At 35.2% G+C, this 25424-nt stretch overlaps 2 protein-coding genes across 2 annotated transcripts; both read right to left on the bottom strand.

The window, feature by feature from the left end:
* Positions 1–4390: 4390 nt before the first annotated feature.
* On the bottom strand, positions 4391–9974 carry LOC114315220 (7-deoxyloganetin glucosyltransferase-like). Its single transcript, XM_028261795.2, has 2 exons — positions 9243–9974; positions 4391–5482 (listed from the first exon to the last, which is right to left on the bottom strand). The coding sequence occupies exons 1-2, from the start codon at positions 9757–9759 to the stop codon at positions 4545–4547; spliced, it is 1455 nt and encodes a 484-aa protein (XP_028117596.2). The 5' UTR covers positions 9760–9974; the 3' UTR covers positions 4391–4544.
* A 12903-nt stretch (positions 9975–22877) lies between these two features.
* Positions 22878–24468, bottom strand: LOC114308923 (uncharacterized). The gene is made up of 2 exons (XM_082876267.1): positions 23493–24468; positions 22878–23407 (listed from the first exon to the last, which is right to left on the bottom strand). Exons 1-2 carry the CDS (start codon positions 24466–24468, stop codon positions 22878–22880), a joined length of 1506 nt encoding a protein of 501 aa, XP_082732393.1.
* Between the last annotated feature and the right edge of the window lie 956 nt (positions 24469–25424).

The following is a 25424-nucleotide window of genomic DNA, read 5'->3' as shown; positions in this document are numbered from 1 at the left end:
TCGATCTGGCTCCATTTCAATTAAGGAATTATATTCTTTGTTGAACTCAGAGTCTATTCATGTTTAAACATCCACTAAACAGACTTCTGTTTCATATATTCCCTTTGTTTATCATGTTTTAGGAACTTCTACTCGAGGAGGCTATAGAGGTAGTTCTCATAGAGGTCGAGGATGAGATGGAGATAGATATTTTAGAGGAGGTTCTGGTAATCGTAATAGAGAAGGTCGATTGTATCACAATTCTAATACTCAAGGTCCTTATCAAGGTAATCCAAGCAATCTGCAAAGCAATCAAGGCTATTATCAAGGAAATTTTACTACTTCAACAATTAATTCATCTTCTTAACTTGTTTGCCAAATCTGTGGTAAAACAAATCATTCAGCCTTAGATTGTTGGTACAGGATGGACACTTCCTTCCAATCTACAAGGTCTCCAGTTAATAAAGCTTATGTTGCTTCCACATCATCTCAGTCATCTCATTCTGGTGGTGACCTATCTGGTTCTAGTTCTCACACAAATTGGTTTCTAGATTTTGCTGCTACAAGTCATATCACAAATGACTTGAACAATCTATCTTATTATCAACAATATCATGGCTCAGATCAGGTTACTATTGGTGATGGTAATACTTTTCGTGTTCACCAAACTAGTAAATGACTCATTCCTACTCCCTTTTTTCTTTTCATCTCTCCAAAGTTCTTCGTGTACCTTCTATTTCTTCCAACTTGATTTCTGTCCAACAGTTAATTTCTGATAATCATTGTACTATTACTTTTGATAAAGATGTGTTTGTTATATAGGACAAAAGGACCCAGAAGGTCCTATATAGAGGCTATCACTCCCATGGTCTTTATCATCTTCCTAGCTACATCTTTTTCACCTGTGCCAATGTTGTTGTGTTTCTAAAAATCACAAACTACCATTTAACTTGTCAAATTCCACTGTTAATAAACGATTGGCTCTTATTCACACTGATGTTTGAGATCCATTTACTTCACTGGTTTCATCTTACAAATATTATGTTTTGTTTATAGATGATTTTAGCAAATTTACATGTTGTTTCCTCTTCATTACAAAAGTGAAGTTTTTACCAAGTTTTGGGGTTCAAAGCCTTTGTTGAGAACCAATTTTGTACACAATTAAAAATTTTAAGAAGTGATAATGGAGGTGAATATCTCAGCACTAAGTTTCAAGAATTTCTAAAGAGTCAATGGATTGAACATCAGTTGAGTTGTCCTCATACACCTGCTCAAAATGGTGTGGCTAAGAGGAAGCATAGTCATCTCATAGAAATTACTATTGCTCTCATGCATCACTCATCTCTGCCTCTTGCTTACTGGTTTGATGCTCTTGCTACATCTATTCTTCTCATTAATCGACTTCCTAATGCTAAACTTGGTTTTCTTACTCCTTTTGAAGATTTATATCATAATCCTTCTGATTATACATTTCTTAGAACTTTTGGTTATAATTGTTATCCTTGGCTTAGACCTTATTCTATTTGTAAGCTTCAACCTAGATCTATACCCTGTGTTTTTCTTGGATATATTCCATCCACTAAAGGCTATAGGTGTCTTGATTCTTGTACTAGCAGGGTTTATGTCTCTCAACATGTGGTCTTTAATAAACATATGTTTTCCTTTGCTTTGTTAGATTTTTCTTTTTCTCCATATTCTCTATCTACATTGACTCAATTAAACATTTTTTTCTAGTCTTTTCAGTTTTCTTCTTGACCTTCTCTTACATCTGTCTCATCTGTCCCATTTGCAACCTAGTCTCCTCTAGCTGCATCTCCCATTCCAGCTCAGCTTATTTCTCAGCATGCTATCCCATTTGCAACATCTATTTTTCCAGCAGCTCAGCCTATTACTCACCATCTAACTCAACCTACTTCTCAACTTGTTTCCCATCTCAAGTACAGTTTCCTTCTCAAATTCCTACTTCATCTGCAGCACAGCCTCTTCCAGCTTAGCCTGCTCATCAGTCTACAGCTTTGGTTGCTGCTCTGTCTCTAGTTCACTCTACTTCACAACAATAGCTTTACCAGTTTCTATTATCCCTTCTTCTCCTTATATTTTTTCTTCTCCATTTTCTCATATCCCTATTTCTTTTATTTCTATTCATTTTCCTACTCTCCCATCTGCCACTCACTCTATGCCTTATACTAATACTCACCTCATGGCCACTCCATCTAAATCTCATCCTCCTATTTGTTTCCTTACTTCTATTGATCTCACTTTTACTTATCTGGTTAAGCCGCAATCTTGTCAAGAAACTACTCAATTAGCCGCCTAGGCTGCTGCCATGGTTGATAAATACATAGCTTTAACAAAACAAGGAACTTGGTCTTTGGTCCCTCGTCCTTCTACCAAAAAGGCTATTGGTTGCAAATGGGTTTTTCGTCTCAAGAAAAATTCAGATGGTATAATTGCTCAGCATAAAGCCAGATTGGTTGCCAAAAGATTTCTCCAAACTTAAGGTATTTATTATTTTGAGACCTTTAATCCAGTGGCAAAGCAACCTACTATCAAACTTCTCTTATGTTTGGCTCTTTATTGTAACTGGGCCATCAAACAACTTGATATCTCCAATGTTTTTCTTCATGATGTCTTAGATGAAGAGGTTTATATGCATCAACCTCTTGGTTTTGTTGATAAAGAACATCCATTCATGGTTTGCAAATTGCACAAGGCTCTTTATGGGCTCAAGCAAGCTCCCAGAGCTTGGTTCTCTACCTTTTCTACATTTCTTCTCAAACTAGGCTTCCAAGCTAGTCATTGTGATTCATCTTTATTTGTTAAGAAGACTTGTACCTCCATCACTATTCTCTTAATACATATTGATGATATTCTTCTCACAGGCAGTGGTCATTCTTATATTTCCACCCTAATCACTAAGATGCACTCGATTTTTTCCATGAAGGAATTGGGCCTTCTTAACTATTTTTTGGGTATATCTGTTACCTCATTTGCCTCAGGCTATTTCTTGTCTCAGACGAAGTATGCTACTGAGATTTTTGCCAAAGCTAGTATGACCAATTGTAAATCTACCTCATCTCCTATGACTCTCAAGTCTACTGCTTCTACTGAGGATTTATCTTTTTCTCAGCCTTTTCTTTATCGAAGTCTTGTTGGTGCCCTACAACATCTTACTATTACACAACTTGATTTGGCTTTCGCTGTCAATATGCCTGTCAGTTCCATCAAACTCCTCTTACTAGTCATTTTGCTTTGGTCAAAAGATTAGTTAGATATCTCAAAGGCACTCTTCATTATAGTCTACATTTTACACCAGGACCTCTCACTTTAAATGTGTTCCCTGATTCTGATTGGGCAGCCAACTCTATTGATTGAAGATCTACAACTGGTTATTGTGTCTTCTTAGGTCCCAACTTGATTTCATGGTCTGCTAAGAAGCAATCTACAATATCCAAGTCTTCCACTGAGCCCGAATATGGGGCTCTTGCTTACATCGCTGCTAAACTTAGCTGGTTTGGTATTCTTTTATCTGATCTTCATATCTCAGTTCCAGTCCCTACTCTTTGGGGTGATAATATGTCTGCCATCTCTTTGTCCAATAATCCTGTTTTTCATGCATGGTTCAAACATATTGAGGTGGACTACCATTATGCTAGAGAAATAGTTGCAGCAAAGAAGCTTCATATTTGTCACATCTTTTCTATGGATCAACTTGCTGATATATTCACCAAACCACTTTATTCTTCTTGATTTTAGTATTTGTAGCACAAGCTTATGGTCTTTCAAACTCCCCTAAGCTTGAGGGGGCATGATAAGGAGCTGAGCCAAAGTCAAGAAGAGAGCCCAGTCATCTCAACAGAATTAGTTAGGCAGTTATAACTAGAGTTGGATTGGTTTGGTTAGTTATAACCATAGTTAACTAATTGGCATCCTTTTATAGAAATAAAGTACAAACTCAGTAATTGTGATTGATTGAATAATATCTTCTATAGATCTGGTTTTCCTTTAGCTATGTACGCGAGTCTTTTTGGAGAGAGAAAGCGCTAGCTCATTTGGTCAATTCGAGAGGGGGGAGAAAGTTGTGTACTAATCATTTTTCCTTTCCTATCAGCTCTTTCTTGTAATGATTGTTAGTGTTGGGCTTGTAGCTATGTGTCGTTTGACTTTTTTATATAGTTGATTGTCTAGTTTAATGTAGTTCTCTAAATATTTATAAATAATCCCCTACTGATTGAAAAAAAAAAAAAAAAAAAAAAAAAAAAAAAAAAACCCTCTAAAGACAATCATGTTTGCCTCCATCTTTTAAGTGATACATGATTGTATGATTAAAATTATACCACGACAAAAAGATTTGAAGTTAAAAAGTTTGAGAATTGATAATCCCACATTGTTTGTCTGATATGATCTTGAAGAGTTGAATAGTGGCATATAGCATTTTATTTTTTATTTTTAAATTCAATGCCAATAACAAACAATAAGTCTTAAACAACCCATCCCAAAACAATACAATATATGGAAATGGAATAGACAAAACATAGTTGTAAACTATGTTCATTCCAATTACTCTAATGTTTTGGAGAGAGAAGCTCTTGCTTAATCATTTTCTCCAGATTCAAAAAAGATGAAGCAGATGAACTCGTAGTGGCCTCTTCGGCCATTTTCCTCCATTCCATGGCCCTTTTCTTCATCTCCTTGCCCTTGTTTCCAGCCACCAACTCTCTCACAAGCTTCTCAACTTCATCTCTCTTAACATCATTGTCTATCTCTACTCCAATTCCCCACTTAGTGCAGCAGGACCAACAGTTGGTTTGTTGATCTGCAAAAAATGGCCAACAGATCATTGGCACTCCACCGGAAATGCTTTCCAGAGTGGAGTTCCACCCACAGTGAGTTAAAAACCCTCCGATAGATGGGTGGGTGATAACTTCCTCTTGTGGGCACCAACTTGCAAGTAGGCCTCTTTCTTTGGTCTCTGTCACAAACTCCGGTGGAAGAACTGCTGAGTCACCGGTAACAAGATCAGACCTTATTATCCACAGAAAGGTGTGATTGCTATTAGCAAGTCCCCAAGCAAATTCAACCAGTTGATTTGGTGTCATTATAGTTATGCTTCCATAGTTCACATAAACAACAGAGTTAGGTTCTTTAGAGTTGAGCCATTCTAAGCACTCAGGTGCTTCTTTCCACAGATTTGATCCCATGGACTTCAAACTATCATCATTGATCTGATTCGCAAGTAAGTGTAAAGGTCCAATGGTGTAAATTGGAATAGACACGGATGAAAGTGCGTCCAAAACTTCGTGCTCCAATTTCTCAAATGTATTATAAATAATTGCAGAAGTTTTGTGAGAGACCTTGCTTCCGTCCAACACAAATTTAATCATAATATCATCAGGGTCAATGGATCGAATAAAGGTTGGGAAATCCTTCAGACGTATACCTTGCATACCGGGTATCCAATCTATAACCATATCCAAATACCCATTTGTGAGATAACTCGGGTCTGCACATCACAAAAATGGTAATTTCAACAGTTGAACACCCATGTCTAAAAAAAAAGTGCAACACCATACTGAATTTATATGTTTTTTTTTTTGAACGACTACTGAATTTATATGTTGATATACAAATAATATCTTGGTATAAATATATGCTCATCATACTAGCTTATGCAGGGATGTACCTAATGGGTGAGTATGAGTCATGTTGGTATCAAGGTTGTTAAAATCGGGATCCTACGTTGGATCGTTAGCGATGTTTATAGGATCGGATCGTAGAATCGGATCGAGGATCGTAAGATCCTACCGAAAAAAATAAATTACATAATAATTTAATTTAAATAAATATTTCTTATAAAGTATACACAGAATGAGCCTATATTCTATTAAAAAGAAGTGAAGATATTGTGAAAAATACAATACTTCATGTAAAATGTACATATAATATTATACAATAGAAAACTCGATGGTAAAAGTTTTGTATTTCATCAAAAAAGAAGGTGCCGAAGAAGAATAATTCTATAATAAAATACTTTACAATCTACAATAATGCATAAAAAGTAAAGAAAAAATATTTAACAAAGTTGGATATGAAAATAGATTAAGAACTCAAAAGAGTAGCTTAGTCGAATGATAAGGTTTGTCGTTAGCATCCTTGGTGGAGCGGATTCGAGTCACAAAAATAATCTCTCCAAAAATTGGGATAAAGTTGCAATCATTTTACCCTCCTTAGACTCCGCAAAAGCTAAGTTTGTTTTTCCGACTATTTAATTTTCTTAAATTACCACAATATTTGAATGTTTGTTTCCTAGTTTTTTTTTTTTAGTCTATTTGATTCAATAATACTTAATTTTTATTATTTATTTTGACCACATAAATTGGTATTTAGACAACAAATATAAAATTTATAATAAAATATGTCATACAATACAAAACAAGGCTTGTAAATTGGATCGGATAGGATCAGATTCGGATCGAGATTCTACGATCCTATAAGATCCCATTACCAGGATCGGAAGATCCTACCTATAAGGAGTTTTTTACACAATCCGGATCGGGATTCTGATAACCATGGTTGGTATGACTTAGAGCCAAACCTAGAAATGAATCGACCTTGATCAATTCTAAATTTTTGGCCCTAGAATCGAATCAATGATCTCTTAAAACTGAGAAAATCTAATGCAAACGAATTTAGGATCGTTCATATTGTAGAAAACAGTTTATAGAAAAATTTAATATTAGATGATTGAATGCAACAATGTTTATGGTAATAAATTATCAGAACCAATTACATAAATATGTGTATACTCCTTCCGTCCCAAAATAATGGTCTCTTTTGGGGAATCTAACTTTTTTTGGTAGTACAATTATTGTACTTTAAAAAAGTTGATTTTCCAAAATTACCCTTGATAGTACATTTTTTGGGGAATATTAATGTCATAATTGTACTTTTTATATTATTTATGAATTTAAAAGAAGGGCAAAATAGAAAATTTATATTATTTTTGTACTTGATTTTTGAAGAGGGACTAATATTTTGGGACAATGAAAAATGGAATAAGGGACTAATATTATGGTACGGAGGAAGTACTATTTACAAAAAAGGTATAAAATTTGTGGCAATTCTTAAGTGTGTAAGTGTATATCATACACTTGTGTAAGTTCTTACAAATATATGCAAGTTACTTCACAAAATTACGTACGTTTTCACAAACATATGTAAGTTAATTCATAAAAATTTGAGAAATTACAACTTACGTATATTTATGAGATTTTACGCAATTTTGTGAGGTAACTTATGTATATGTATGAGAATTTACATAAGTGCATATAGTATACGCCTTACACACTCAAACACTTTTCAAAATTTATTTATATGGTTGGTTTTCGAGTCCGTTTAAGTTATCCCGAGGCCCACCAGTGAAGCAACTCGTTTTGGTCATACTGGTCACTTTAAGATCCAGAATGGTGCAATGCCTTTCATGAACCAAACCAACCCATCCTATGAAAGCCAAGTTGGTTTGATTCACTGGTTTTTCACATCATTTGCCCACCCCTATTGTGGCTGGGGGAACACCACAAGTTTCAAAACCTCTCCTATTGTAGTGGTATAGTTTAGAATATTTTCTAATTGGCAAAATAATATTAATAATATTGTGGAACTTAGTTTATAAACTATTTTAATTGCATATACGCTTGTATATATATGGATAAATTATACAAATAATCCCTATAGTTTACACGATGTGTCAATTTGGTCCATGTAGTTTCAATTTACTCGATTTTGCCCCTTAATTTAACGTATTATGTCATTTTAGTCCAAAAATAACGGTTGTTAAATTAATTTAACGGAAAGTCAAATAATGTTTTAATTTGGTCCCTATCAAAATCGAGAAAATTATAACAATAGGGACCAAATTGACACATCGTGTAAAGTATAGGGACCAAATTGACACATTGTTTAACATTCTGTTAAATTAACTTAACAACTGTTATTTATTAGACTAAAATGACACAATCCGTTAAATTAAGGGGTAAAATCGAGCAAATTGAAGCTATAGGGACCAAATTGATACATCGTGTAAACTATAGGGACTATTTGCATAATTTACCCTATACATATATATATATATATATATTTAAATAACTTATACATTCATCCATGAAGTTACAAATTTCACTTTGCCTCCATGTTTAAGTCCTTGTGCGGATGACCCCATATTTATTTGAAAATAAACATACAAGCTTATGTGGTTTGAATAATAAAGAGTACTGCTAATTTTTAAGACGTATCCTTTATACACCTTCAAATTTATAGGAAAAAATATATATTATTTCTTCTCTCCTGGTCTCTATTGTTCTGTTTCTTCTACTCCCTCTCTCTGTCTCTCGCCTACATCCTCTCCAATCCCTCCCTCATCCCACACAATCATTTGCACTCCCTCCCGCCTCTCGCGACAGCCCAACCTCCCTTTCCCACCACCACGGCCCTACAAAATCAACTCAAGCTTCTTGAACTTTAATGGCCAACAATAAAACCAATACTCATAGTGCTACACTAGCATATGTATAGCTCATAGATTGATTGTCCAAATCTGGAACTTTTTGATGCCACATATATATAAATGTCTTTTCTCAATTATTTTGCTTGATTTTTGATCGATTGAGTGGTTGGGTCAGTGGGACATTGGTTAAAGTTTGAATTAGGGATAAATTTTTGGTCTGCTATATATGGTATCTACATTTATAATATAATAGACAACGAATAATCCTTTAGGTTGCGTGCTTAATCGAATTTGGCCAAAGAAACATAACTGTGTAGTGCCCACCCATCAATGTCAAACCAACCGTCTCCTTGTGATCAGCTTTGTGGTGATGGGTTCGTTGTTCTGATATTCATCCCCCCTGCCCCAATGTTCCTATCATGTTTGTATGTTAGGAAAAAAAATAAAAAAAAAATTCCCTTGGTGAAAGCTTGGCTGGGTGGTGTTAATTGAAGTTGTAACTATAACTATGTAGAGCGCGATGGTGCTTTGCGTGTGAATGTATTTACAGGTGCTGCTAGCAGAAGCTAATGGTGCACTTTGGTTTTCTTATTTCTAAAATGACGGGGGGTCATTCACAATGGGATAAAGTGCGACTTGACCGTGTTAAAATTCTCTATTTGTCACTGCTTGCATATATAAATGTACTTGTGTAAACATGAAAATATACATGTGTGTGCACTTGTTTATGTATGTAACGTAAGTAGCTTATAATTACTACCTTTGAGTGGTATGATACCCTCTTCGATAAGAAAGTGGTACTGAATGTAAGCCATGAAACTAGAAGCACTGGCTGTCCACAAAGAAACATGGGGGATGCCTAGTTCTTCAGCAGCGGTGATTGTGAAGAACATGGTGGAGTCAGAGACTATGCAAGTGACTGGTGGGACGTTCGATGCAACATTGTCATTGAGTTTGGAGATGAGGCCTTTAAAGGGAGCTAAGCAGTGTTTGGAGGTGGACTCACAGAGGGAGGGGATGTCTTGGGTGGCTTCGGAATCGGATTCCGGGAGGCCGTCGGGTATGGTCTCAAAGCGGAAGGAGGGGAGGCCGTCGAGTGAGTCAGGGCCTCGGGATTTGAGGAGGCGTTTGTGGTTGAACTCTGTGTTCACAAAGGTTATATGGAAGCCTTTGTAATGGAGGAGTTTGGCTAGTTTTAGCATGGGGTTGATGTGGCCTTGAGCTGGGAATGGTATACAAACTGCATGAGGCTTCTCTAACATGGATCTGGAAGCCATTCTCTCTCTCTCCCTCTCTGTCTCTGTCTCTCTCTCTCTCTCTCTCTCTCTCTCTCTCTCGCTCTATGGTGGGATTAATGCTTATGGCAAAGAGAATATGGAAGTAGTTTTATAGGCCAGCAAAGAGGTTCAACTCTCTCTCAAGCTAGTCTTCTTAGCCTTCCATGTTTGAAGATTTAAGAAAGTCTCTGTCCCTTTCTGTACCATCTTATCACGACTAATTATTAAATAGTTTGAGAGTATTATGTGATATTTTTATTTAGTGTTTCATATTAATGAAGTACGGAATTTTCTAATGACAAAGATAGGTGGATTCATCTTTCTTAGATAGTGGAGAGACAAAATCTGATTTACTTAGTGTGTATTATAATTTAGGACGAAGCAAATCAAATCCATCTAGTCTAATCTGGTAGATAATTTAAACAATATATCTTCATTGGCTAGATACCTTTGTTTAAGTTAATGGTAGAACGATACATATATTTATGTTTTAAAAGTTTATGTTTCGAAAAATCATGACAGATTAATGTTGAACAATGTTTGTTTAATATTATATATTTTTGCTTAACAAGTGAATATTATGAGAGTAGTTTGTTTGATGGATATGTTATTATTTATAAAATTTATGATAAGTTGAATTTTTTTTTTTAAAATATTATATAATTTTTTTTTGTAAACAAATTATGTGAAATCATAGTTTCAAATCGAACTAAACTGTATTTAAATAATTTAATTCGAATTGATTACATAATTTTAGTGGTTAGATTTAGTTTCAATTTTTAGAGAACGGTGAATAAGATTGATACTGATTTTTGTAAACCGGACTATGAATTGACTTGATATGTAATAATAAAATGTTGAGTCTAATGGTAGTGAATAAGACCTCGTTTGGGAATCCTCCTTTTAGTCAAAAAGTCAAAAAGTTATTAAATTAGTCAAAAAGTTAACAACACATACAAAAAAGTTAAAGATTCTCTTTTCTCTCTACTTTTTGCACTTCTTTTCGTAAACAGCCAAAAAGTCATCCCAAACATACTAATTTTTTTTAGTTCATATTTTAGCCAAATAGCCAAAAATTACTAAATTAACCTATTCCCAAACGAGACCTAAGATAGAGGAGCTGACATGCATTGATGCAATACATTTTTAGGATTGAACGAGTCTGTTACTATGAAAATTAAATATAGCGTTAAGCACAAAAATATATTAATAAATTAAATTTTTTAGGATTGAATTTCATAATAAATTTTGTAAAATTTTATTTATTCATATATATTTTGTATTTGATTCTATGTCTGATTTCTATATTTTTAACATTATTATTTAGGATCTCACAAGTAAAGTTAGAATTTCTATAACATGTTCTCTAAGTAGCCTACAATAACGAGGCAGGTTGTTGGGTCTTGGGTGATTTATTTTTAAATAAATTAATAATTGTTAAATAATATTACTTACCCAAAAAATTGTTACATAATATTATCGGTATCTTTCAGCAATAAATTGTAGTGTTTTGTCAAAATATTACTATTTGATTTTCCATGGCTATCATTTTTTGCCCAATAGCAAAATATTGAAAGTAATCATTTAGGCATTACCACATAAAGTAAATACAATCAAAAGAATTGTAAAAACAAAGGTACATGAATCTTTAAGAACTCTTTTACGTTGTTAGGTACACACATGTATACAATTAGCAAATGATAGGATGAGTTAGATGGTGCTAATCTTGTTGGGATGATTTAACTCATTATGATGCCTTTGCACCTCTCTTTTTTCTTTATTGATGTAATTCGCTTTGTACTATGTATTGGTTTTATTCCATCAATAAAGTTCTTTTTTACCGATTAAAAAAAAAAAAAAAATTAGTACAAAAAAGAGAAAATACAATGTTTATGTGTCCTTTTGATGGTTCACAGTCTAAAGGGCAAACAAGGTAGGTCAATCGAGTCCTGGAAATAATTGTTTCCAAATGAGTTCGTTCCAGTTGTGGCCAAAAGATTGGCAATAGTTATGGAAATACCATCAACCCAACATCCCGTCAGGCACTCCTTGAGTACTACTGAGCTACTAAGTTACTGACTTAGAAGCAATTTAGTAAAGCAGAGTTTTTGAGAGAGAAAGGATTCAGAAAAGTCGAATAGGGAAAGAAAAGTTAAAGACAGAAGGACAATGTAATCGGTTTTTTTTTTTTTTGGCGCCACGAGGCCACATTTGATTGGCCTCATCATCCATTAGATGAACTACTAAACTTATTTTAAGGATTTTCTAGAGTTTTTTATTCCTAAAATTTCTTAGAGTAGTGCATTGTGTAGTTGAGATTTAATGACAAGTCACATCAATTTTTCAGTATTAAATCTCAACCACACAATATATCATTTTAAAAAATTTTAAGAAAAAAATACTCTAGAGGATCCTTGATGTATTTTAAGGACATAGTGAGGATTCAACTTTCCTTGGAGGTAGGGTACTACAAAACAAAGTTGAACATAGAGCTCGTTTCGAATACTTCTTTGATCTAGAATTTCTTGCGAAGAGAATAAGATGTTGCTTTCCTTCCTTTTGTCTTTTTCTTAGGGCATTTACATGGAGACCCCTTGATTTATTGCCAAATATCAGTTTGATTCCTTGAACTAAAAAAGTGTACAATTAAATATCTTTAATTATCAAAATGTATTCCATACACCCCCTTCGTCCTTCTATTGCGAAAAAATCGTGAGATTGAGGGTCATGAGCCAAGATTTTGGTTATTTATGACCAAAGTACTTAGCACATAGTTAATTACACCAAGACCTCCTAGACTATAATAAAATGTTACTTTACCCCCTAAACTATCATTAAGCCTCACTCTACCCTCTAAACTATATGGCCTTATTTGTTAACGTTTTCAGTTTACAAAAAACAAGAAATAGGTTTTCATTTATTTTTGTAAAAAATAAAAACATAAAACTTATTTGGTATGCAAAAATATTTTAAAAGCAAATAAAAAAAAAATAGTGAAATATATTTGATGAGTTGCCAGATTTGGTGGTCGGAGATAGAAGGTGGATGGATGTAGTGACCAATAGTGGTGGGTGTGACACTTTTGTTTCTGGGTCCGCTCAAGCGTAGAAAGTTGCACTTGAGTAGGAAATTTTAACTCCCAGTATCTTTTGAGTTTGTAGGCAAGGCGCTCGAGCGCAGGAAGTGGCGCTTGAGCGAAGAATGTTGGTTCCCAGTTGTTTCCCTATAGCTCTGCAAAACTTCTGGGACTTGTCATTTTACGCTCGAGCAAGAGATTCGTCGCTCGAGAGGGCCTCTAAGTTTGTGTCTTACACTCGAGCGTGAAAGGTGGCACTCGAGCAAATTGCACGAATTTAGCAACTTTAAAAACGTGATTCTAGATCATTCCTTACACTTTTCATTTCTATCTTCCCTCTTCTCTCCTCATTTCCAAAAAACCCTAGTTTCTCACTCTAAAATACCTTCTATTCCACTAAGATTTGGTTTTGCGAAGGATTCTTCAAGGGGCTTCATTTTTCTTCTACTTATTTAGGTAGGGATACTTTTAACCTAGTATTTCTTTGTTTTGAAGAGGTTTCATGGTGTGGTTGTGACTTATGAGCCCATTTGAGAATATTGTTGGATTATTTCCATGTTTTACACACTACAGGAAAAAACACTTTTCGTGACCAACATTTCTGGTCGCAGAAAGGTCAAATCTGGTCGCTAATAGTTTTTAGCGACCAAAAAAAGTTGGTCGCAATTTGGTCGCCAAAAGTCCGTCACAGAAGGTTTTTGGAGATCAAAAGTGAAGTTGGTCGCGGAAAATCATCATTTGCGACAACATTCTTTGGTCGCGGAAGGGGCTTGAATTTGGTCGCTGAAAGATAACCATTTGCGACGAAAATATTAGTCGCAGAAAGTGGACTTTTGGCTACCAGAATAATTCTAGTCGCAGAAAGTGAGCATTTGCGATGAAGTTCTTGGTCGCGAAAAGTGGACTTTTGGCGACCAGAATAATTCTAGTCGCAAAAAATTGAGCATTGGCGACGAAGATTTTGGTCGCGAAAAGTTGATTTTTGGCGACTAGAATAATTCTAGTCGCAGAAAGTGAATATTGGCGACGAAGATGTTAGTCGCGAAAAGTTTTGGCGACCAGAATGTTGTTGGTCACAGAAAGGGCAATTCCTAGAACCTTATTGCGACTAAAAACATATTGGTCGCAAAAAAACTTTTAATTTCAAAATTGATTCTTTTAAATATAATGCTAAATTTTTTGTAATACCTATAATACATTTGCAATTAATACATAATTCATGTCCATCCAATCAATTTTAATATACCAATCCAATCTAAAAAAAAAAAAACATCAATTATAAAGTCAAAATAATAATTAATATATTTACAACCACATGTCAATATCAACACATTACATGCCCAAAATAACCATCCATCCTTAGTAATTAATATATTTACAACCACCTGTCAATATCAACACATTACACGCCCAAAATAACCATCCATCCTTACAATAAATTCATGACATCAAAAAATATTTAACAAAACATCAAAGATTTCAAATGCATGTCATATTTGTCCGATGCGAAGTATCTCAAAAACTCCACATATATATATGCACAACTTAGAATTAATGCATCGGCAAACTCAGATCCATAAACATGCATGACTACGCCTCTAGCTAGCTAGCTACCTGCAATAAAAAAAAAAAAAAAAAAATTGAAGAAAGCATTGTTAATAATAATATATTTGTTTACATTTCTAAATAAAAAATAAAAAAAAAACCACAACACCACCACATTATTACCATCCTTACAGTTCGTGTATTATCTCCTCCATCACTAGTTCAATCCCTAACTATGTAAATAGAATTATTATCCATGTATAGATTGTAAGTAGAATATTCTGTTAAGTCAACATTGTAGGGACAACTGTAACGTGAATCAAAATATTATGAAAACATAGTGTAATTTTGCCAAACATTGAGTAAATTATAATTTCTCAAATTTTCAGGAGAGATACAATGTATTTATTTATTTGTGTGTGGACATTCAGGATTCTCAGCCATGTCTTTCCCCAACACAAGCTTCAATAGTTGGTGAGAAACCAACAGAGAAAAAAAAAAACAAACAACCAGCAATCCAAAGCAACACAAACCAATTAACTAATATTAGAAAAACACAACATCATCTGCAAACACCACCTACTCCTTTATACACATAGCACCTCTTAACTTTACCTTTACATAAAGTAGCCTTTAACAAGATAAAGCCTCTTGAACCAAACAAGCTAACAAAACAGTCATAGAAATGTAACTATGTACCTAAATCCAATAATTTAATACCAAGTCATGTACTGAAAATAAGGCACCTCAACCTATGTCCCCCAACCATCCAACTATGTACCTAAATCCGAATGAAATTAACCTATGAAACCAATCAAATCAATATTAGACCATCATATGAATGGATGCCAACACGACAGTCATAGATCAACTGTCAAATCAGATCTATGAGCTGATAAATTGAAGCAAATCCCAGAAGTATTCACAAACCATCAAAAGCAATAGTACTTACTCATCAAAAGAGTCGTATCCACTACCATTGCCCTGCATTTGTCTCATAAAGTGTTCAAACTACTCAAAGCGTCCTTCATATGATTGAATTATCCCTTTCAGTGATGCTACCTCTTCTTTAAGGCCCTTAACCTCTTCATCACGTGCTTGTGACCTAGTTGTAGAATTGAATGCAGAAGACGGCTTTGGACCAACCCCGAAACCTCTCAAATACCCTGAACGCTTCCCAAGGACTTGAACAGTAATTTCCTCCTGTGTTAGCGGGGTTGCTCCAGGCTGTGAAGATTCCTCACGAAGTTGGTCCATCTTTTCCTGTTTGTGTTAAAAAAAGAAAAGAAAAAAAAAAGAAAAAAAGATCAACAGTTATCCTATTTTACAAGTACACTAACTAGTTAAGCATTATATAGGACTATGAATAACAAATATAATGAAGGTATACTTACATATAACTCCGCACAAACTGGTTCAATCCAATCTTTTTTTTTTTTTACTCCAATGTGAGGTCTTGAAAAAATCTACAATGTGAGGCTCCATTCCAGTTTCAATTCCCTACATGAAACATATAAAATGCAAGCTTAGTAATATTGTTAATAAAAAAATTGCAGCATTAACTATAAGTTTTAAAACAAAAAATAGGTTACCTCAATTGAGATTGCTGCTGAAAATGACCTTGAACCCATGGTGTGATTATAGGGTAACTTTTTCCTGTTGGCTATATTTCTTGTTGACCGTTTCTACAATGCAATAGAAATATTGACTTAAAAATCAATATCCAAGCATGGTTCCTATATCTTTCCCTCCATCTCTGCAATTTCCTTACTCTGTCTCATATATAATTGTATATTATTTGAATTTCAAAGAAACTTGGGACCTTTGAGTTATTCATTGCAGTGCAATTAAAAGAAACATCCATGACTGTTAAGTTAATTACCTTGTGTGTGTCACCAAGAAACACTTCATCAATCATGTATCTCCAATCTTCTTCGCTCACCCCAACAAATGGTTTACTATAAGGATCTGTACCTTCTTTCACCAACTCTTTGTAATGTTCATGCATATGATATCGCCAGTCTTTGAACAAATGTGTGGCCTTTGTGTCAATTATTTCTTGTGGAAGTGGACTCTCATCATATCCTTCAATCTCAAACTTATCCTGTCCCAATTAAACATAAAATGAAAATTAAACATCTTATATATTAATTACTTCAATCTCAACAACTATAAAAATTAAATTACCCGCAAGGATTGTACAATAGCTGCTCGAATGATTGGTGGAACGTCCTCCCAATTTTTTGTTCCTTGCAATGGGGCTTGCAATCGAATTTGTGCCCCCAATTCGTTAGCGGCCTTGGTGGCATTAAGCCCCACAAATGTCCTCCTCTCAATAGAAACTCCAACAAAAAGCTTCTTCCCACCATGTTGGCTGATGAGTCTACTACTGTTCTTACCCCTAGTTGGACCTCGTACTCGCTTTACAGATGGACCTATATTATAAACACAAAATGAAACACTATTATAGGCTGCTGCTAAATAGGTTGATGTTGCTGTACATCAGATGAAATATATTAGAGAAATTTTCTTTTAACAATTATCTAATGAAATAGTCTTATTGTCGAATCATGTAAAAATATATTCTTATAAATTTTGTCATGCTAAAACCCTACTCTGACTAAATTGTAGTTCACTATGTGAATTTTTTTCCCCTCCCAAGGAAGCAGAAAGATTTAGCTTCTTAACTTCTTTAACTAACTGCAGCAACCTCCAGGAACTGGACATAGGCCTTAACAGGTTCAAAGGTGAATTACCAACTTTGATTGCTAATTTTTCAACTACTCTTCAACAGCTGATTGCAGGAGCAAACCAGATATCAAGAACCATCCCTGAAGGAATAAAGAATTTAATTGGCCTGACATGGTTGGTAATCTCCATGAACTCAATCACAGGAGAAATTCCAGTGGGTATTGGCAAACTCGAAAGATTGGAGGATCTTCGCCAGTTTGATAATAGAATTTCAGGGGAAATTCCAGCCGATCTTGGAAACACAACACAGTTGGGTCAATTGTATTTGCACACAAATAATTGAGTGGCAACATTCCTCCTAGTTTGGGAAATTGTCGACTAAAGACTTGGAAGAAGCTCTCCAACCACGATACCTGTGGATGAAAAGTTCAGAAAGTTCTCTTATGCAGAGCTTCTCCAAGCAACTAATAAATTCTCGTCCACCTAATTGATTGGCGAGGAACATTATGGTTCTGTCTATAAAGGGGTTTTGGGCAGCGATGGATTGACTGTGGCTGTGAAGGTGCTCAACCTTACAGAGAAAGGAGCTGCCAAGAGTTTTGTGGAAGAATGCAATGCTTTGAGAGGTATCCGACATCGGAACCTCATCAAGATAATCACTACTTGCTCGAGCATCGATTCCAAAGGCGATGATTTCAAGGCGATAGTTTTCGAGTTCATGCCCAATGGAAGCCTCGAGGAGTGGCTACACCAAAGTGAAGATGAGCAAGACCACCAAAGAAGTTTAAGTCTTACTCAGAGACTAAGAACAGCGATGGAGGTAGCATCTACACTACAGTATCTTCACCATCACTGCCAAGCAGCACTTATTCATGGTGATCTGAAGCCGAGTAATATTCTGATGGATCATGACATGACTGCACGCATGGGTGATTTTGGAGTAGCACATCTATTATCTGATCATAGCCTACCCATCATAGCCTACCCACTAGTTCTCAAAATAAAATCAGTTCAATTGGGATAAAAGGAAATGTTGGCAATGTTGCTCCAGGTAACTAAGTGCATCTTTCTCCAACCCATATATTTATTGGGGATGCTAATAAATTCATCTTTCATGTTGGAGATGAAATATCAAGATCATTCCTAGTTTTTGAAGCCTAAAATCTTTGGGCAATTAACATGATTTGTTATGATTCTTTGCCACAGAGTATGGTATGGGCAGCAAGGCATCCATGCAGGGAGATGTATGGTATGAAATATCAAGCTCGGTTTTATTCTTTGGTTTTAAACCATGGGTTAACATGTCACTCATAATTGAGCTGAGTGTTGGGCCTACAAAAAAATTTGACATACAAAGACATTATAATAAATTACTTTATATAAATACATATATAGAATAAAAAAATAAGAAAACTGGCATGTGATTAGAGAAGCGCAATTTCGATGGCCTAAAGTTGTTATTGCCTCCCCAAGCGAAGGTATTGACAGTCAATCAACAGTTCCAAGATTCAACTCAAATCATTGCCCGGCCTTGTAACATTCGCACACACTAGATAGAAGGTATGTAAAACCCTTTATGATAGAAGTTACCCAAAACAATACATGAAATTATGTAGGAAAATTAAAGACGAGAGAGGAAAAGATCTATGCGTTTCCTGGTGTGGAAAACGTGAGAGAGATCTCATTGCCTTATATAGACAATCAAATATCTATTCGTGAAAAAACACACCTCTTGGTTAAGGTATGTTTCTCATTAGATAAAACTCTTGGCCAAAGAACTGATACCCAATAACGGTTAAGAAAACAAATAATAAATAAAAAAATAAAAACAAAAACAATTTAAAAATTGTAGCCATGCTACAATGCGGGACAAGCACATATACTAAAAATACACAACTAAGTGGAAGTTTTGAAACTTTCTATTCACGTTCCAACAGGGCCAACAATCAACAAGGCCTAATGAATTGACATTAATTGCTAGATCAAGCTCATATTTATATGATGACATGCAAGAGAAACAATTTACTCCAAATTGATGTGCGATATGTGAATCATACAAAGATCTGTGAATCCAGAAAAGACATATGTGAATGAAGCATATGAAGTCTCCTTTTCACTACATCTGAAACAGTAGAGAATACATCATGTAATCTGGTGCAAGTAAAGCTTGTAGGTTCGTGTGGTAAAGGCATGCTTATGCTCAAAACTTCCAACTACAAAGTGCAAACACAGACCACAAGAAAGGAAAATAGTAAAGGGGAAAAAAACTATGTTTACCATTACAACATTTCTTTCTTAATTTTACAGATAAGAAAGGCTGCAAACATATTGGGCTGGTTTGGTTTGTATCTCAAGATACAATTGCTGAGAAAGATTTCCAAAATTTCCAAACTCGGAAGCAGCAGATCTGTAACAATCACACAGTTGAAATGAGTTTCGTTAATCTACAAAAAGGACAGCACCAGCTGACAAGCAGTTGAAGATACACTGTCTGGATTACTAAACAATAAATGCCTTGCACTCTTTATTGACTAATTGTCTCTCACTTTATCTTTTAGGTGCCGTTTGTGACTTCAAAGATCTCTTTTTTCATTGTCTCTCACAGATTGTCTCTCACAGATTGTCTCTCACAGAGTCATACTTCAATACTAACAAATTTTTAATCATAATCACTCAAAAAAGAGTAAGCATGTAGTAACTACTCAACATTGATTACAGTTTCAGGAGCAAAAAAAAAATTGTTCTATACAAAGGATGAAACACTTACCAATATCAACTGTTTGCGAAGATGGAGGTGCATCCACAGGAGATAGACTTGCAAATGCATCCACAGGAGATGCAGCTGGGAGCTCAACCAGGTTTGCCTCTGACATTGAGGTCGTCGACCTCCTCTTAGTGGCTTGCCTAGGTGGCATCTGTGTAGTCTTTGTATCTAACAAATGAATTGTAAGCAACCAAAAGTAAAAATTTAAAATGCACGACAATTTATGAAATTATAAGATAACCTAATAGTGTTATTAGAACCACATTACAAGTCAAGAAATTGTCAACAAAAAAATTCATTACAATTTGAATCATCACTAAACATGTCTTCATTTTTTTTATCAACAAACAAAATAAGATTATATATAATGAACACAAATACATCAGGAGCATAGCTATTAAAACCAAACAAACTTGGCGCCAATGAGCTAGCCCAAACATCCGCTAGTAATATAGCCGTTGGTGAGAAACCAACAAGAAGAAAACCAACAGGAAAACAGAGGAGAAACCAGCAGGAAGCATAAAAAACAGATTCAAGCAGCAGCCGCATTTCAGCATTACACCAGCAGATTCAAAACAGATTCAGCAGATTCAGATTAATAAACAGATTCAGATAGATTCAGCAGCATCACCAAACAGAAGAGAAAAAAAAACATAGAGCACTTCAGCAGCAGCACACAGAGGAGACAGTAGAACAAACACAGCTTCAAACAGATTCAGACAGATTCCGATGTTTCCAAATGGACCATAATGAAGCAATAGGTACAACATTCCAGACTTGTTGTAACTAAACATGTCTTCATTAACAAGTGCATGCCATTACAATCAAGAGCATTACAATGAAAATGACTTGATAATGCAAAAAACAAAGGATATTACAATCAAGGCTCTATATCATCATCTGTATCCGAGTTACTATGACTATGAAATTCATCTTCATCATCACTAGGATCATTTGAATGTTGATCATTATCATCACAGATAAAATCATCTCTGTTTGGACCCTCTACATGTACACTTGTACTAGATTGCAGAACCACTTGACTTGGAATAATATCAGGTGTAATATCAGTCCTACGTAAAGTGTTGCTAATGGAATTTGCAATGTTGATTTGGACAATTTCAGTGGTCTCGTCCTGCTGGAACACATCATTCGGAATAGGCAATTCATTATCATCAGGATCTACATCCTCAAGCTCCGGCACATTCCGTATTCCTCGACGTTGAAATCGCTCTACGACTTTCCAATGTTCACCTAATTTGGTATCATTGACATAAAAAACTTGTTGCACCTGGCTTGGCAAGACAAATGGGTCATTTTGATACCAACGGCTTCTTACATCAATGGTTTTCAAATGTGTTTCAGTGCGAAATGTTCTGTTGCTACCAGTGTTAAACCATTCGCATTGAAACAACACAACTCGATGCCCGAACATGTATGTCATTTCCCAAACTTTAGTCAACTGACCATAGAAATCAATTGACATACCATGATGATCCCCTTGAACAACCAACCCACTATTTTGACTTTTACGACGGTTGTCTCGCTCTTTCGTGTGGAATCGAATGCCATTACAAATACAACCTGAATAAATATTCACTATTGGACTAGGACCATTAGCTAATGACCACAACTCATCAGTTGCTTCCGATGATCCTTCAGCTCGTAATTGATTTATCTACATGAACATGTGACAAGGATGCATGATGTTAATATCAATCTACGAACAGTGAATTATGTTTATGATGAGAGGTTACATATTATCTATGTATCTTATATATTACCCGCTCTTTGAACCACCTAGGAAATTCTTCTTGTTGTTGTCTTGTAATGTCATGTACATTTGCATTTTGTAACTGATTCTTGTGTTCTCTACTTGAAAAATCAAATGTGAATAATTAGTACTTGAGTGTGATCATAATGAAAAGCATTTTGCATAGACTTAACTAAATGAGAACATACTCTAGATATTCATCAATTTCAGGACTATTATACAAGATAAACCAATGAGCCACTTTTCTTTCATTCTCAGACACGTCAACTGCCCTTTGAGTGAGCCCAAAAGTACGGACTTTTTGTGAAAAAACTGAATGCCCTGAGCCAACATCACCACCATCTTCATTTCTTTCCTCTCTGTTAAATACGGTTTCAATCCCACCAAGATACATAGAGCAAAAAGTTAGGCATTCTTTGACAATGTAAGCTTCTGCAATTGAACCTTCTGGGTGAGCTCGATTTGCTACATACCCTTTCAAAATCCTGAGTAATCTTCAACAAATAATAGGAAATTATTATATAAACCATATATATGGGTATACTATAATATTAAAAAAAATATAATTTCACATCAAAGAGCATAAAAATACCTTTCGATAGGGTACATCCATCGATATTGCATTGGCCCTCCAAGAATGGCTTCGCGAGGCAAGTGAATAGCTAAGTGAACCATCACATCAAAGAATGCAGGTGGAAAATTTTTTTCTAGCTTGCAAAGTATGAGTACTATGCTCTCTTGTAATTTTTTGAAATCATTCACCCTCACTGTTTTTGAACATAACTGTTGAAAGTAATTTCCCAACTCAAACAATGCAATAGAAATGTCCTTGTTAAGATACCCACACATTCCAATAGGAAGAAGTCGTTGTATAAGGACATGGCAATCATGGCTTTTCAAATCGGATAACTTGCCGCCCTTTGTGCTCACACACATAGAGATGTTTGCTGCATACCCATCAGGATACCTAATCGATTTTAAGAACTCACAAAAACCTTGTCTTTCCTTTAGGGACAATGTGAACAATGCAATGGGCTTTTCAAAGGACCCATCCGCGCGCCTCTTTAAGTGCAAATCCTTCCTAATTTTCATATCCTCTAAATCCATGCGTGCTTTTTCCGTATCCTTGTTCTTTCCATCAATGCTCAACAAAGTCCCAATTAAATTATCACATATGTTCTTCTCTATGTGCATGACATCGAGGTTATGTCGTAACTTGAGTGTCTTCCAGTAAGGCAATTTGAAAAATATGCTTTTCTTTGTCCAATTCAAGACGGTATTTTCATCCCTTTTTCTTTTTGGTTGCTTGGATGCTTCCCAAATGGTTTAAATGTTCCTGAATCCAATTGATTTAAAATTTGTTCCCCTGACAACTCTGAAGGTCTTGCTCGATCATCTGCCTTACCATTAAAGAGCTTACTTCTTCGCCAAGGATGGTCTTCAGGTAAGTATCGGCGAGCACCAGTGTATCCTATCTTACTTCTTAACCGTTGTGATGATGCATTCTCATTACAATTGGGACAAGCCAAATATCCTTTTGTACTCCACCCTGACAAGTTACCATATGCAGGGAAGTCATTAATAGTCCACATAACAGTTGCATGCATTCGGAAACTTGCCCCAGTTGAGGCATCATAAGTAACTACATCATCTTCCCATAACTCCTTCAACTCGTCAATTAATGGCCTCAAGTAAACATCAATATCTCTCCCGGGTGCTTGCGGTCCAGGAATAAGCAATGACATCATGGAAAATGGTTGCTTCATACACTTCCACGGTGGTAGGTTATAAGGCATAACTACCACAGGCCACATACTATATGAGTTGCTCAAATTTCCAAAAGGGTTGAAACCATCGGTGGCCAACCCTAACCCTCACATTACGTGGTTCTTGGGCAAACACAGCATGTTGCCTATCAAAATCCTTCCACGCCTCACCATCGGCTGGATGCCTTAAGATGCCATCATCAACACGTTTTTCTTTATGCCATCGCATATCTCCAGCTGTTTTTCTCGACATGTATAATCTTTGCAACCTTGGTGTCAACGGAAAATATCTCAAAATTTTATGAGGTATCTTCTTACCTTTGCCATCATTCATTTTGTATCTAGGCTCCTTACAAATCGAACAATTTTCTAAATTTGCATTTTCCTTCCAAAAAAGAGCACAATCATACTTACATGCATGAATAGGCACATATCCTAAACCCAAATCACGTAAAAATTTCTTCGCTTCATAAAGGGTCCATGGAACCTTTTGATCACTTTCTGGTAAAAGGTCTTTCAATACGCCTAACAACATGTCAAAAGACTTATTGCTCCACTTGTTTAAAACTTTTATGTGAAGCATCTTAACGACAAATGATAACAAAGTAAACTTCTGACAGCCAAGGTATAATGGACGACGAGCATCCTCTAACAATTTATCAAAGTTTCGTCCATCTTCTCTTTGCTCATTATCATTCTGCTTACCCTCTTCATCATCATCAAAAATATGCGCCATGTGACAGTCATCTAACATATCATACAATTCATCTTCAACGTGAAGGCATTCATTGGTTGTCCCTTCATCACCAACACCTTCAATGTCATTGTCATTATTCCACACACGAGGTTGATTGACAGAAACAGTTTCCCCATGGTGCACCCAAGTCTTGTATGAAAGTGATATCCCTTTTCGGATCAAATGATATTCCACATCCTTAAAGGTATGATGTTCAAAATTTAGGCAATCCATACACGGACAACGAATTCTATTATCTACGCCAACATTTGTCATTGCAAATTGGAGAAATGACTTAACCCCTTCTCTATACTCCGAACTCAATCTATTCCTAATTGACATCCAACTCTTGTCCATATTTGGTGACCTACAAAGTGAAGATTATGTTAGGTGAATAAAGCAAAAACCAATTAACTAAAAATGAATTTTATTCCTATTTTGGAGGTTAATTTTGTTATAAGGTGAAAAAGTTATTTATACGCTTTAGGCAAGCATCAAATCTCACATTCCTTCCTATATTATTCAACTATAATAGTTATTGATTCCATTATGGTTGTTTTAGTATTCAATAAGCATAATATTGAACACTACTACTGCTGCCAAGAAAAGAAGAAAAAAAAAATATTAAGAACCAACAATAAGTTGCTGCTGCAGCATGAAGCTGCTGCTACAGCACAAAGAACCAAATTATATTAACTGAAAAAATAATATTTTCTACTTTAAAAAAAGAAAAAATATTTTACAGATTAAAATTTTAAGGGCATCATCATTCTATCATCTGCATCACCACCTAATACAATTAAAGTCATAATGAATGCTCATCTGCATCATATATTTGACAGATTTGTAATTAACGTTCAAAATATATCCTGAATTGTTATTTCCCAATATATATATATATATATATATTGCAAGAAAACAAACAGAATGGAAGACAAGATCGGTTTCTATCTCATTTTTTATTTTTAATATTAAATTGGTGGTTGATAAGCAATCATCAATCAAGTTAACCAACACCCACAATCTAGTTATTGAAGATTTCGCCACTGCCCAATGGGAAATAGTTGCCAATACAAAAGAGATCCACACAAATGGGATCCATGAACTTGATTCTTTAAATTAATCAGTCTAATAAATCAAATACCAAACTAAAATATTTGTTTAAAACATTTTAAAACAGAGACATCTTAAAACATTTTTATAGTGCAAAAAGGATCACCTAGGACCAACACTATGGATATCCAATAGGGAGAGAGAAAAGAGAATATCCAATATATACATAAGAAAGGAATGGTGGGAATGCTTTTTAATAA

Source organism: Camellia sinensis, chromosome 6, assembly GCF_055761805.1.
Source record: "Camellia sinensis isolate YWXY chromosome 6, ASM5576180v1, whole genome shotgun sequence".
Taxonomy (NCBI): domain Eukaryota; kingdom Viridiplantae; phylum Streptophyta; class Magnoliopsida; order Ericales; family Theaceae; genus Camellia; species Camellia sinensis.
This window is presented reverse-complemented; position numbering and strand designations above follow the sequence as displayed.